This window comes from Corvus kubaryi, unplaced genomic scaffold, assembly GCF_017639235.1.
Source record: "Corvus kubaryi isolate FWS band 111438036 unplaced genomic scaffold, C.kubaryi_AGA036_p1.0 37256, whole genome shotgun sequence".
NCBI lineage: Eukaryota > Metazoa > Chordata > Aves > Passeriformes > Corvidae > Corvus > Corvus kubaryi.
Window position 1 is genome coordinate 428,364 of NW_024581076.1, and position 15,937 is coordinate 444,300.

Consider the following 15,937-nt stretch of genomic DNA (forward strand, 5'->3'; position numbering starts at 1 on the left):
CTGGGAACAGTAGATGTTTTAATAGCAGCTTTGATGACTATTTTAGTGCCTAAGCCTAGAGCCCCATTAACAAAGGTTGTCCTGGCTGCACTTTATAAGCAGGAAGACAGAAACTGAGTCATGAGAGGTTTTCTGAAGATGGAGGTGGTAAGAGGGATTTAACCCCCATATCCTCCACCACCACTGTCTGCTGTCTATGGTGGCTTCTGTCTGTCTGTTAAAACTTTGGAGGAAGGAAGCCCCGTGGTGTAAATCTTTATTTTTCAGTAATGAATGTCATGTGGCTGATATGAATAATTGAAGTTAAACTGTTGTGCCCTAGTGAATAATTAGTTATCTAATCTAATCATTCCTGTATCATCTGGATTTCCTCCGTAGTGTGCACAGCCCACAGGAAGCTTGTCATTCATTATTCTTTGATGAGTTCTCATTAAGAAGCGTAAGCTGGTTTTATGCTGCAGGATACTGGCTGGATTTTTAGATTGCCTGGAGGGGAAGAGAGCCTTGAAGTCATGCACAGCCCCCCATTTTAGAAGGGACAGCTGTGAAGCCAAGGGACTGCCATGGAGACAGGAGTGGGGCAGCTCAGCCATGAGCTGGGGGTTGGATGGGGGCACCAGCAGGAGCATGGAGGTGGATGTGGGAATTCAGGAACACTGTGCCACAGGAACCTGGGGGGATTGTGAGCTGGATCACCAGACTCTTAACTGCTCAGTCCCTTATCACCCTTTTGAGCATGTCCATATTGCATCCAATAGCTCATGGAACAGCACTGCACACAGTCTGGCACACTGGCTTCCTGCATGTCTGTGTTTGCAAAACAATCCCTCATTCACAGGAAAAAGGAGCTGCTGGTTGAATAAAATACTGCTGAAAGACAAATAATAGATTGTGTCCCAGTGGCCTGGTTCAGTAAAGGCACAGGTGAGACTGTCACAGAAGGGGGGAAGAGTAAAAGCTGTGTCATTGGAATCAACTTTTCTAGAAATCTTTTCTAGGAGCATGACTTGGCACAGACCACACGAGTGTGGCACAAATCAAAATCTAGCTGTATGTCAGGGGCAGTTTGTGTGTTTCTGTCATGCAGGCTGCATGCCCAGAAACTCCAGAAGAGTGCTTTCCTCATCATGGAATATTTGCCTTAATATACTAAGTTATTTGTATAATGATAAAAAGTAATTACTTCTACTAAACATTAAAAAAGTATATTTCTGAAAATACTATGGTTTTATATCATTAAATATTCAAACATCTATTTGGTTCATGTCATGTTATCAACCCTCCCCTGAAGGACCACGACAAAGAACTCGCACTATAACACTATTTAATCTTTTTAGGTAGTAAAATTTGTATCCTGTCTTTTGTTTTTCAGATTCTTTGATGTGAGTCATCTCAAACTTTTTATAATCATTGAGATTAACCAAACACCTTCATGCAAACAAAATTCCTTACCTACAAATGAATTCACCCAACCCAGGGGCTGCTGAGTTAGTCCCCTAAGTCAGATTCTCGCATCCCCACAGAGTACAGTGAAAGTGCAAGGTGCCTTTGAAGGCATTTGAATGGGTCAGCAGTACCTAAAACAACAGCAGTGAAATCTCTCAATCAGCAACAAAAGAATTGGGGGTTTTGTTTGCTTTTTCCCTCTTATCTGAGCTAAATTGGGATGAGAGAAATACGTGCTGCTGCAGAGCTCAGAACAATGCCTCAGTGCTGGGAATCTGAACTGCAGGAGGAGAAACGGAGCCTAGGGCTACTCTTTGCTTGCCTTGGAATGTGTTTGCACTGCCGAACAGGAATGCCAGGGACCCAGCTCAAGGGTTTGGTCCCTGCTGTCCTCCTCGTTCAAGTATCAGATCATTCTGAGCCCTGTCTCAGGACTTCTTCAAGACAAATTCTGGGCAAATCACTTCTAGAGCTAAAGGCAGTAGGGATGAGACAATAACAACGTGGTTACCACCACCCTACATGTCCCTCCAACATATCCCATCAAGTTTTATACCTTCAGAGGTTGATGATGTGCTTTTAGAACATCTGATATGTGTCCTTAACTTCATATTATTAAAAACTGGTGACCTCTGACAGACCTGTCATATCATAGTGTTTTTAACTGAAAAAAAGCCCACAAAAATTGTAATTATGTCTTTAAATCCTCATACCCCTGTGATGTTAGGGCTAAGAGTCAAGCGCTGTGTATCACCACATAACTGGTCTGCTCTAGATGGACCTAACCCTACATGCTGTGGAAATAAGGGAGCTGACACCTTAGAGCCAGGAATCATTTGTTAGACCTTCAGGTATTCAATTGGTGTCCTGGTTTCATCTGGGATACAGTTACTGTTTTCTTAGTAGCTGGCACAGTGCTGTGGACTCAATATTAAAATAATATTGATAACACACTGATGTTTTGGTTGTTGCTTGATCAGTGCTTACCCTAAGCCAAGGAGTTTCCAGTTTCCCAAGCTCTTCCAAAGAGCAGGTGCCCAGGAAGCTGGGAGGAAGCATGGCCTGGAAAGCTGACCCAAACTGGCCAAAGGGATATTCCATACCATAGAATGCCATGCTCAGTTTATAAACTGTGGCAGATGGCCAGGAGGCGCTGATTTGTTTTGTAGATAAAAGAAATTTTTTCACAGGATATTGTGATGATGACTGGATTCACCTCTGCCTCTCTAAGTATATTAAATGACTTTGAGCCTAAGGCAAGACGCAGGAAGTTTCACCCCACCATGATTCAGAAATCCTTGAAACTTGCAAGCCAGAGGACAAGCTGTGGGGGACATTGTACCCAGAAGAAGAAAGGATGGGCCAAAGAATTTCCCTTTTTCTTTAATTCCAGCCCAAACCTTCTCCCAGGCCTACTGTGTCAACCCCAGGAAGAGCAGGGACTGCCCTTCTGTTGGGCTGTGCAGGATGGGGAAAGCAGGGCAGGATCATCCTCATTCCCCTTCAGTGGCACAAGGAACACCAGGAATAAGAGAGCAAACCACCAGCCACCAGCACTGGACACCGAGGCTGTGGGAAGGCATGGCACTCCCAGCCAAGCCTCCAAGAGCTGTTAGGTGGTGTAGGTGCCTTCTCAGGTGCAGAGTTCTCACAGCCTGGTGGCTTCGACACAATGCTGGCAGACTGTGTCAGCAGGGAGCTGGCTGCACTCTCTCACCAGCACACAAGAGCTTTAGGAATAAGGCAGATGTGAATAATAGTTAGTCTCCTGGGAAACTGCAATTCTGAGTCTCTCTCTGCATGTCCACATGCAGTTTCTAGGTCAGTCTACTTAGAGGACTAAGACATCACTGGAGCTCTTGAAACAGCTAAGTGCATGCACGGGTCATGGCTCAGTGCTGTGCAGATGGATCTGTTCACATCCAAGAACTGTACAGCTTCATCCAGCTATTGCTGAGCCCAGCACAAGCTCCCTACTCAGTAGCTGCACTGCACAAATGTAGCCTGAAATTTGGAACAAGCAGACAAGTCTGTAGCTGGCAATGATGTCATGGTCTTGTAGAGTGATCTGTTAATGACTTCTATGCAGTTCATGGCCAGACTGTTTTAATCGTGGTCTACCCAAACTGCATCAAACTACATCTTGAAGTTTCACATTCAATATGCAAGTATTTAAGACTCCCTGTAATAGAATATTCATAAGATATCCTGAGTTGGAAGGGACCCATCAGGATCATTCCGGCCCTGCACAGGACACTCCAAGAATCACACCATGTGCCTGAACGCTTCTTGAACTCTGCCAGCCTTGGTGCTGTGACCACTTCCCTGGGGAGCCTGTTCCAGTGGCCGACCACCCTGTGGGTGAAGAACCTTTTCCTGATATCCAGCCTGAACCACCCTGGGCTCAGGTTCATGCCGTTCCCTCAGGTCCTGCCACTGGTCACCAAAGAGAAGAGATCAGTGTCTGCCCCTCCTCTTCTCCTCATGAGGAAGCTGTAACTGCAATGAGGTTTCCCTTCTCTAGGCTGAAGAAACCGAATGACCTCAGGATAATGGAGTTCAGTGATTTCTCTCCCTTTGTGGTATCAAAACATAGACAGTGGTATCAACCTTTGTCAAGGGCTTTCAGCTCTAGAGATAAAAACCGTGTTTGTAACAGCTAGTGGTGGCTAGTTAATCTATTCATTAAAGAAATTAGAGGTTTATGCTTCTCAGAAAACTGTTATTTTGAAATCTCTGGAATCTCCCAGCACTTTTCCTATAAGAAGGGTGGAAGTAAATAAAGATAGCTTGGAGATGGTGTCTGATATCCTTTGAAAATGCCAGACAGACAATGGAATTAATATTCCTGAAGTCACAGGATATTGCTATGTTTTAAGCAGCTGCCTTCTCCATCAGCTGAGAGGAGAAATTCATCCCACACTGACAGGAGAATAGGTGGGCTGCCCTGCAGTCAGAACCAAAACCAACCAAAGCTGAGGTTCCTTTCTTCTGTGCAGGAGAAATTTGTCATCTTTTCCTTGTGTGATCTCAGTGTGCTTCAAAGAGTTTTCTTCCTTTGTAAGAGCAAGAGGCTTTGACTCTGCTAAGCACTCTTAGTTTTGCCTGTACTCTATGAAATTTCCTCTAATGGATGCAGGTACAAGCTTGAGCTATTTGTTGCTTTCCTTTGGATGAAAGAGTCTCGGACTTGGTCTACAGCTTATTATGGCAGGGAAAGCAAAGCATGTGACCCTCCATTTATCTCAGCTCAGGTGGTGGCCCTTGCCATCTTTTTTGCTACAACAGAAACTTCTCTGTCACAAAAAACCCCTATGTAGTGGAATATAGTAGTAGATTTTTCCTGCTGAGCACCACGTCTGACAGCAGTGGCTGCTAAGACTTTTCAGACTGATACTGAGGCTGATTGTACCTCCCATACTTTGCTCTTGTGAGACCCCACTTGGAGTGCTGTGTCCACCTCTGGGGTCCCCAACATGAGAAGGATATGGGCATGTTGGAGCAAGTCCAAAGGAGGCCATAAACATGATCAGAGTGCTGAAGCACCTCTCGTATTAAAACAAGCTGAGAGAGTTGGTGTTGTTCAGCCTGGAGAAGAGAAGGCTTGAGGGAGACATTAGAGCACCTTCCAGTACTAAAGGAGGGCTTATAAGAAACACTGAGATAGACTTTTGACATGGTTGTGTACTGATAAGACAAGGGATAACGGCTTTAAACTGAAAGAGGACAGGTTTAGATTAGATATCAGGAAGAAATTCTATGAGGGTGGTGAGGCACTGGCACAGGTTGCCCAGAGAAGCTGTGGATGCCCCATGCCTGAAATTGTTAAAGGCCAGGCTGGATGGAGCTCTGAGCAATCTGGTCTAGTGGAAGATGACCCTTCCCATGGCAGGGGGTTGGACTGGGGAGTCAATCTTTAAGGTCTTTTTCAACCCAAACCATTCCATGATTCTATGAAAGAGGCAGGAATGAAAGCTGGAAGCTAAAATCCCGATCCAACATCAAGAAGTGCCAGAAAGGTTTCAAGGATTTGTTTTCCCCTGAGTGCTATTCAGAATAGCTCAAGCTGCAAAATACAGAGTAGCACTGCCTTTGTTCCCTTGTGAGGTCTCTGCATAATTCTACACAGAGAAAATGAATAAAGCACTAGGAATGTTTTAGAAACTGAGACTTAATATTCATTAATTCCTAGCACTTGCAAGTTAATTTTCTTAGGCCTGTTACAATATTTTTCAAGGAAACAGAAAAATAAGAAAGCAGTATTGTCAATACAAATAACAATTCGCTTTTGAGTAGAAAAACCCAAAACACACTAAACCATAGAAGTTGTAGAGCCAACCACTCAAAATTTTGGAGATGTCAGCATTAACTTTACCTTTGTAACCCTGAGTTCCTTTATTTGTGTGCCAGATAATGTATTCTCTAAATGCAGTTCATTTTCCCACAAAATGTCTGTTCTTGGGCTGTGCAGATCCCCTGCAATGAACAGCTGTTCAGTGCCTTGTGCCACACCTCCCAAATTCAAAAGACAGCAAAACCTCCAGCTACAGTAGGCAAACACACACAAAATGGAAAATTAATCTCCACCCTGTACACATTGTGTCTCATTTTATCAACACTCAGATCCTCCCTTTACACCCACCAAGATGGCACCTGAATGCAGTTTGTGCACCAATGGCTGTATTAGCATTTTAAAAGAACCCTTTGGTCTGCAAGAGAGATGGGGTAGAATGAAAAAATACCCATGAAGCCTGGATGCCCAAGTTAAATTGCCCAGGGCAAATATTTTTGGAGTACTTTGTTTCATACTGCACTTTGTGTGCGCAGAGCACAACCCCCCACTGATTTCAGCAGCACTGGTGAATGCAAAATGTCTGTCCAGAATCCCAAATCAGATATGAAGAAAATGAAAAATAGCTAATTATTAGAAATTACCCTGTACCATGCTAAGCACATTGTAGCACACCCAGTGTATGATGTACAGTTTCCAAGGACACCATTTCTAGTTTCTAGTTCTAGCTTCAGCCACGTTCCCCTCTTCCGTGTTGTCCAAATCTCTCTGAGACTTGTATCTCTGCTGGCCACCTGTTCATTCCTGGACAGGCTCCTAATGTTCACTGTCCAATCTGCCTCTTCTTTTCCTTTTATCCAGTCCATCCCTCCTGCTCTTTTTAATTAAATCAAACAGCTTCAACTTCTTGCATCCCCCCCTTGTGCCCAGATTCAGGAATGATCAGAGCCTGGAGCAGAAAGTTTTGCCACCCAGTGCAGGGTTGTAGGATCTGTAGGTGATCTGTAACTGCAGGAGTCCCCCTCAGACCCACCAGGAGCATTTGAGTGGGCATCTGAGGATTTTGTCTACTGTAGTTACAGCAACATTCTATATATGTAGCAGGATGACAACTACACTCAAAAATGGTGAATCTTAAGATGTTTCCTTCAGCTTCAGAAAGAATACCTCACTGAGGTACCCAGCATTCTCAGAGACTTATTTGCTAGTAAAGTGCTGGATTCTGCTGCCACTGGAATGGGGAGCATGGTTCACAAACTCTGCACAACTGGAAAATTAGAATAGAATAGAATAGAATAGAATAGAACAGAATAGAATAGAATAGTTCATTTGGAAGTGAGCTACAATGATCATCCATAATGATGCCCTGAACAATTCAGGGCTCATGTATTGTAAATGTTGAGGGAGGGAGTTGGCATAAGGGGTCAAAGAAGGCAGGAGGAAAGGTTTAACTCTGCAGATCAGTGATACAAAATACTCTGACTCCAGGGGATTTGATAAAGGGCAGTAAAATAGCACTGGGTTCACAGTGAGAGACTGATAACTGCTTGTGCAAGGGCAGGTTAGCTGCAAAGAGTGGTAGATATTTCACTCCTGTAAAATACTGAGGTGTGAAAACCCTGCACGAGGCTTAAAATTATTTCAGAACTGTAAGTTTATTACAGGACACTGAGAAAAACAGTTTCACTTTTTTTTTTTCCATTTATAAGAAGATTTTTCTCACTTCACTGCTGAATGCTGCAAGTTAAATGTGGAATGGGGCACCGTGATGTGATGGTCAAGCTAATTTCCACAGCACAAGGAAATATTGCTCCTCTGTGCTATAAAGTAGAGGTTTTGGAACAACATTTTTTTGTTATTTGAACCCATATTTTCTTCTGCTAAGAACTCTAAGTTCTGAAATCTACTTCAGACACTTGCAGTCGTGAATTTTCTTAGCCACTCCAAATAGGACGCATCTCAGCTTAAATGCACCAAAATTGTGCAGTCATCAGAGGATAACTTGCAGACAAATGTTCCACTTTTATTACTTTCCATCAGAGATATCATCTCTTTTCTCAAAGCGGTTCATTTATGAACTGATTCCAGAGAGCTAACTTCTTAGTTGGGATGAAATGCCCTTGAAGTGACAAGCACACAGATGCTTTACAGGGTAAGAGAGCAACATTCAAAGGTGAGTTAAAAAGTCAAACTGTGGGATCTTTTAGCTGCAACTTGACAATGATGCAAAGATACTCTGATAAAAGGTTCTAGTCCAAATCCACAGTAGAACTTAATTATCCATACTCCAGCTGTGAATGGCATGTCCAACTTTTTGTATGTTTTTTGGGTTTAGTTATCTATTTGAAGAAAAACTGTTTTTCTACTTGAAGAATAGGCATCTGCTTTTCTTCAGATCTTTCTTAGAAAAAGTGCCTGTGAAGTAAGAGACTCCTATTTATCAGTGTCTATCATATCCTCCACTTCTCCAAGGGTATTTCCACCAAAAAAAAAAAAAAAAAGGCTTTGTGGAATACATCTGTTCATTCATTCTGAAAAGGTCTTGACTTTTCAGATCCCGGTTCAGAAAGGATGCTTTCCTACCCAGTTGCACCGGATCTCAGATAGCAACCTAAAAGTCTACCTCTCAACCATTTCCATGTTGCTACAAGGAGAGTCAGAAGAGGGGAAGGGAGGCCTGATGTGATGAGACTGTTGTTTAAGTACCAGCAAAACACACCCACAGTCTTAGTAACTAACAAGGCTCAGTCATGCAGGTAACAGCAACACACATGCAGAGAATCCCATCCTGCAAGCCAGTCCAAAGTCACCTTGACAAAGGCAAAAGTTCCTTCCTGGGAAGAGCTTACTTTCTCCCCTCTAGGGGCTCCACACCATTGTCATCAGCCTGTATGAAACATGCAACTCTTTCATACTGCCCCCTGCAGAACCTCCTTTCTTGGTTTTATCACCTGTGGTGTGGCCAGGGCTCCACATCTTCCCACCATTTTAGCTCTTGCCAGGTCTATGTGCAGTCCTGTAAGATTTCCCAAGGTCACCGTTTAGCTCACAGCTACTACTGGCTCAACTGCAGAGATGTCTGTCTTTCCTGACTGGATGTTGGAGGATGGTGGAAGGACTTGGGAGGCCTGCAACCTCTTGAGGTTGCCATTTTCTGGCCAAGCCATTCGGTAGGATGGGACAGTGGAGGGAAGCCTCTGTTCCGTGGGCCTGGGGGCTTTTCTGCACATGTTGAGCAAAGCCTTCAGCTCCGATCGGAAGCTGTCATTGAGCCAGCAGTAGATGAAGGGGTTGTAGCAGGTGCTGCTCATTGCAAACCAGTGGAAGGCGAAGTACAGGGCATTGTTGGTGTGGATGGTCTGGCTGGAGAGGAGGAGGACATAGCAATTCAAGGGGAACCAGCAAACTGCGAAGAGGATGACAACGAGCATCAGCATCTTGATGGTCTTCTTATTCTTTTTGCGAAGGACAAAGTACTGCTCAGTGGTGACGTCCCCGATGACACTGCGCAGCCAGAGTTTCTTTGCCACTGTCACGTAGGCAGCAGAGATGATCAGAAGGGGCAGCACGTAGAGCAGAATGAAGGTTGTTAAATCAAGGTACTTCCAAAAGAGGTCGGCAGGCTCAGGGAAATCTGGCAGACACAGGCACCGGGTAACATCCTCACTGCAAATGGAGAGATGGCACAGGATGAGAGGCACATATGGCCAGACGTGGCGGGACAAGTACATCAGAAATAAGGAGGCAGGTGGGAGAGGGCTCCTGCCATGTGGCCTGAAAGCAAACACTGTGTTTATCTGTGACAAATGTCACAGCTGAGCAGAGCTCTGCTCTTCAAGGATCTGAGCCATGGAGCAGCCAGTGAGCAATGTGGTGATAATTTCTTATGGGCATTCATGACCTTATGACAATTTTATGAATTTCATCAATTGCAAAATTTCCAGCTGCACATAAGCAGGTTTTTATTTTCTGTCCTTTGGCAAACAGGTACACAGTCTCTGCACATATTAAGGACCTTTCTCTCATTAAAGCACTTTGTAAATATTAAGGCTCTTGACAGCTGAGGCAGATTTATCTACTTTCCTAGGGCTAAAGAGTAGATTAAAACCTGTTGGGTTTTAGTGAGTTTTTGGTTGGTTGGTTGGCTTTGTTTCTCATTTCTGGTTTGCCCAAAGAGGTCAAATTGGTATATGGCATAAAACCCCAGTGTACAGAGGTAAAGGGTCCAGGCCAGATCCTCTAACTTCTTAGCCTATTTTGTGTGATTAGTGGGACAGAATAAAGATAAAATATTTAAAAATAAAAAGGACAGGATATCAGACATTGCTAAAGGCTTTCAGTGGAATATACCAAAGTATGACTGCTCAGAGTTTGGCCTCCAGGGAGACTGGAGGAAAGCAAAGCACATCCTTACCTGTATTCAAAGGTAAAGAGCTTTTGGTAGATAGCATGTGGTAGGGAAAAACAAGTTGCCATGATCCAGATTACAGAGATGTAGATAACACCTTTTCCAGTAGATATGCGAGGTTTCAGAGGGTGCATTATAACCTGCACAAAATAAACCAAAATCTAGGCTTATTACATTTCTGGAAAAAAAATATTTTTTTTCATACAATCTTCCAGCCTTAAATTTATTATTCAATGTGGTAATTTAGCATGCAAGCAGTACAGTCTTCACCCAGCTCCCAAGGACTGTAAGCTGTATATGAAAATCTGAATTTTAACACCATGAAATATGGTTCAAGTCAGATCTTAGTCCTACCCCCAAATTTCAGTATTTGCATCTAGGTGGGGAAAACACCAGGAGGTGTTAATATGTGTTCATTACCAGGTTCAATTTCCTTAACTGAAAAAAAAAAAAAAAGGAGAAAAAAGTTTCAAACTCTTCAGTATCAGTGACCCAAAGAACCAAGGGGTTTGTTATTTAACCAGACCTCCATGGGAATGCTTGTGATAGCCAGTGCATTTTCTGGAAACAATCTTTCTAGCAGAAAATGCCAGCTGTAAATGGTTTTGTGTGGTTGTTGGATGACTCCAAACTGATAATACCCAACTGTCCCCAGTTTTGAGCCCATTATCAACAGCAAGCCACAGCTCTGTGACAAGCACCAGTGTACTGTAGTCAGATCTCCAGTATTCAGGGTAACAGGAGGTGGGACATCCCAGAACATCAGGAGATAGAGCTGAGAAAGCTAACTAGGATGTCCCTTACAACCCTAGTGCTGGCCAAGCCACCCCAAAGGAGAGCTCTCCACATAAATTCCTATCAGGATCTTGAACGTTCTCCTTGTTTGAGAGCTACTGGATTATCTACTGCATAAAAGATCCCTTTACCCAGCTGGAAGAGATAGCAAGGTGATGGATACCTCCTACCTTGCTGTGGGCTCGAAACTATTCTGACAGCAAGAACTGCCCCCCTACCCTGTCAGCTCCTCGTGCATCTTATGATACTCTGGGAACTGAGGGGAAAAGGGCATGGGATCATCCTTTCTCAGTTTACTTATGCCCTCCCAAGCTTTCCATCCTCTGCTTCAAAGAAGTCTCACCTGGTGCCTGTCCACAGCAATGGCTGTAAGGGTCAAGGCAGAGACGTGGAGGGAGCAGTACTGTGCAAATCTACTGACATGGCACATCCCCTTCCCAAAGATCCAGGTACTGTTCACAAAACGAGCCTAAAACAAGATGACCATTAGTTTTGTGCACCCCACAACTGCTTATAAGTACAGCTCCAGTACACAATCCCTTGTGCTGTGTAAAAGATACTTTTAAGATACCAGGTTCTTTGTATAATTGTATAAATTTCTGGCTTCTGAAGAGGCAGGCTACTGCTGCTCAGTGGCCTGGCAATATCCTCCAGGACAACACAGCAGCCCAGTATCAAAGATGTTTGTTCTCTTTTATTTACAGTGAGTCCTTCTGCAGCCTCACTATTGAGTCAATATATTTGCTTTTCCTTTTAAGCCCTCCTTTATGTGATACGGTGACCTGTACATCTTATCTCACTTCAAGCAAACTACAGCTTTTCAAAACAGCTTGTTAAACAATGGTGAGCATTTATCTTTTTCAAGACTTTTATAGCATTGCTTTGGAAATACTTTAGAAAAGAGAAGGACAAAAAGGATCAGATGCTACTAACATACTAAGCAATCACTGCAAGGTTATTATTGTTCAAGTACTATCAGGGCCACAAATGGGTAATTTCCAATCTTCAACTAGATAGCAGGAATCAGAGAAGAAAAATACATGTGGAATTTTCCAAAGGCAACTCCAATGGCTGTAATTTGGAGTGGACAGATATCTGCAGAATATCTGCACACTGCAGTGTAAAGCAGGAAAAGCCACCAGAGCACCTTTATAGCACTGTAGGGGCCCAGAGAAATTGACTTCAGTTATGGGGTGGACTGTGGTGGTGCATTCCCCCACCTCCCAGGCTGCACCATGTCTGTGAAGGGCTCAGGTGCTTCCTTTCCCTCAGGGGTGGGTCGTCCCAGGCATCTGTGCCCCCTCTTACCAGCGTGAAAGGTGTGTTGAGGAGCGTGATCATGATATCGGCTACAGCCAGGTTCACAATGAACAAGCTGGTGGCAGAGTGAACGCGCTTCGTCTTGATGACAACATGACAGACCAGGACGTTGCCGAAGAGGGAGAAGACAATGATGAAGGAGTACGCCGCGATGAGCAGGGCTTTCACCGTCGTGCTCTGAGATTCCGCTCCGTACCGGCTCCTGTTCACAAAGCTCTGCCAGTCGGCCAGGCTGTCATTATCCCAGGAAAAGAAACCCGACACGTTCGGGATTACAAAAGTCTTCTCCAGGCTCCCATTGAGGGGCAACTTTCCTGGGGTCACAAAGGCGATAACCAAGTCGGGGAGGCTGAGCCAGACAAAACAGGACAACATCTCTGGAACGCCGCTCTGCTCCTCCAATTTGGGAAGAGCTCATTTGCGAGAGCAGAGCTCGCTCCGTGCCCCGGGAGAGCCGCTCTCCCCTCGCTCAGCCCCGGCGCACCCGGGGGCTGCAAACACGGCACAGGAGCAGCGGGAGCGGAGGGATGCTCCTGCCTCCCGCAGCGTGCTTCGCTCCCGCTCGGCTCGCCGCTACTTTTGCTCCTTCAGCCAGCTTTATATCCCCAGGCGAGCTCCGAGCCGGGATCTTCTGCAGTCATTGGGCTGCATGACATAATTTGTGCTCTGACGTGCTGCTTTCCCACGCAGCTGCGCTCCCCCGGGCGCTACTCCGAGGCAAGTACATCTGCGAGAAAGGCAAAATCAATCTCTTCAGATGTCAGAACCCCTTTTCTCTATCACAGCCCAGCTCAGGCAAATTCTGTGCTGTTTATACACCGGCAGCACGTGTGCCAGCTCTGCTCTCTCCCAGGACAGGTCAAATCTGAGCTGTTTTACAGGTCTGGCAGGCAAGTTTAAGTCTATTTCTTAGCATGATTAGAACAGCACAGAACAGAATGTAACAGATGAACTGTAAATAACAAGCTGCCTTATTGTACCAACACTATTTTCCCAAAGACCTTTTTTCTCTGAGAGAGACGTGGAATACTCAAGTTTTCCCTTGGCAGGTACTTCCTCTCAACCAAAGAAATAAAAAGTCGGATGTGAAACTGCTTTCTAGGGTTTGTAGAAATAGAGGTAGTTACAAAGATGTTGATTATACAGGACAGAGAACAGGAACTGTCCCAGCACAGTGAGTCCAGTATCCAAAGCAAAAGGCAGCTGTATGCAGGTCCCAAGCACTGATGAGATGGCAGCATGTGTTCCCTCTGCTTTCCCCCCAAAACACAGCAGGAAATAGAAAATCAGGACCAGGAGACAAAGATCCACAAATCTTACACAGAAAGATTGTGCCAGTTCCCAAGTGCACAGGTACAGTGCTGCACCTCTGCTGGGGACAGATCTGCTTGGGCAGTGTCAACAATCCCCAGCCAGAGCTGGTTTTGTACATAAAAGGCTTTATTTAATCATTAATTAAATGACCACCACCTGAAAAGCTTGTATTATAAGCTGGTCACTCACTGATGAAAGCAACTCTTCCAAAAGATGTCTGTGACAGCCTCAGTGAACTGCTTGGGCTGCCTTCTCTTCACCACTCCTCAGCAGCTGGACACAGTAGGACAAGCAGAACGGACAGCCCACAGTGCTACCCTGCACACTGCTGCCAGAGTGTTTCTTCCACAAAATTGTCCAACTTGAGCTCTTTAGGCAATTCACCTGTTTCAGAGAAAGCTTTCCAGTGAACCTGCTGGAGTTGCTCAGGCAGCAGTCACCCCTGACCATTCAGAGAGAAGAAACATGCTGTCAGCAAACTAGTCTCAAATAAAGGCCCAAGAAAATAGTACAAAGTAGGACAGAACAGCACTCTTAGAGGTTTGGGATAAGAACAGAGGGGCCAGTGGCATATGTTCCCCTTCTTGCTATGCTGCTCCAGCAGCTCCCAAGTGCCCCTCCTTTCCAGTGTCGCTGGCCAGTGCATAAGGGCATTCTGTCTTCTGACATTCAGACTCCATCTCGTGTTTCATATCTACCAAATTCTGTTCTCCTGTACTATAATCTGTATTCCAGCAAAAATTATAAGCTTGGTTTATTTATGCTCCTTGATCTAATTCTTAATTTCTAGCAGGGTACCCTTGCATACGTAGTTAGAGCTGCCATTGCCTTTGAAGACCAGGTGCATCCAGGAGACCAGGATATCTTCTCACCTCCTAAGCCAGGCTGCTGGTAGGATGGGAATCTTCTCCCACTCAGCTCAAGACCACACTTCTCTGAGCTGGATTCTGTGTCTTGTGATCCAGAGGAGGTGGTCCGACCACACACTGGGCAGGCCCACCCAAAATAGCCACAAAGGGTCACGGAAAAACCTAGTGGAAGCTGTCAGGTTTCTCCCATGTTGCTGGTGTCCCTTTCTCTGCTTCACACCACCTTTCTGATTTAGTTTGTATTTGAACATGCTCCAATAAGAGCTGCTTAAGCAGCTCACCTACTTGTAGTTGTTCCTAAAGAACAGACTGCGGTAGTTTGGGCAGCTTGGCACCTGCTCCTGCCAACTTCACCCTTGCTCCACAATCCCCAGTACCCCGCTGACAGCAAAAGAAGCAGCTGCACAGGAATGTCAGGATTTAGCATGCTGAATCTGGTTTTTGTAAAAGGTATCTGTGACATGATGCAATTCCTTAAGTGAAAGGTAATGTTTGAAATAAAGCTATATGGATGGACCATGAATTCAGGGAATAAAAAAAAGTCATCAAAAGCCCTTGTGCAAGAGTACTCTTAATAGGATAATAATAAACTAGAAACCAGGCCTGGTGGGAATAAAAGATCTAAGAAGAATATAAAAAAATCAGCTAGACACGCCAAAAAGTTTGGAAGCATTCAAAAAGAGGTATAATGCCTTTTTTTCTCTTTAAACACACAGCAGAGTGTGCTTTTCTCCCTGCTTCCTGCTCCTGGAAACAATCTTTCACTACCATAGCTTTAATGAAATTTTGAGCTTTGCTGAATTTCTGAGCTTTTCTGGGGCAGGGGAATTGAAGTTACATGGGTGAGAAGTGATTTTTCAAAAACTAGCCAGTGTGATCTCTGAGAAATAATGTTGATGTTCTGAGCATCCTACCCCCTCATCTAACCACTCCCATTAATGTTCAGGACAAGCACCTCTTTACAGCAGAGTCTTTCTCCACACACCAGTTACAAGTTTTCCCCTGAAGTGAGGGCTGCTATATTTATCTTCCACACAAGTCAATTTTAACACAAAGCCACTAAATTTGACAGCTGACAGAAAAAAAAATTGTGAAAAGGGAGAAAGAGCCTTTGATATGATTCCTATTATTCTTCTATACTTGGCTAAAATATTTTCCTAGGATGTGCGTGTAACATGAAAATAGAGAGTCCCCTTTGGTACTTCCTGAATTACAGAGCTGAATCCACTCCCATATACTATGATGTTTAATAACAGTGCAATACTGGGTTTAAGTTCTCTTGGTAGAGTTGAAAGCATTAAGACATTTTACAGCTTCAGTACTGAAACCTGTATTCTTGTGTCCAACTATGACTCCCAATTCAGAGTTTTCAACTGTATCCACAGCAGACTGTAAGTAAGTACAACTGCCACTGTGCTGAGACTGTGTCCATATTCATACCTGCATACTACTATAAATTTACTTCTCAGCAAAATTCAAACCAAAGAGATGGAG

The 15,937-nt window shown here is 44.4% G+C and overlaps 1 protein-coding gene across 1 annotated transcript; it reads right to left on the reverse strand.

The window, feature by feature from the left end:
- Window positions 1–5,599: 5,599 nt before the first annotated feature.
- On the reverse strand, window positions 5,600–13,217 carry GPR83 (G protein-coupled receptor 83). The gene is made up of 4 exons (XM_042023724.1): window positions 12,249–13,217; window positions 11,284–11,409; window positions 10,152–10,285; window positions 5,600–9,403 (listed from the first exon to the last, which is right to left on the reverse strand). The coding sequence occupies exons 1-4, from the start codon at window positions 12,633–12,635 to the stop codon at window positions 8,779–8,781; spliced, it is 1,272 nt and encodes a 423-aa protein (XP_041879658.1). The 5' UTR covers window positions 12,636–13,217; the 3' UTR covers window positions 5,600–8,778.
- Window positions 13,218–15,937: the final 2,720 nt, after the last annotated feature.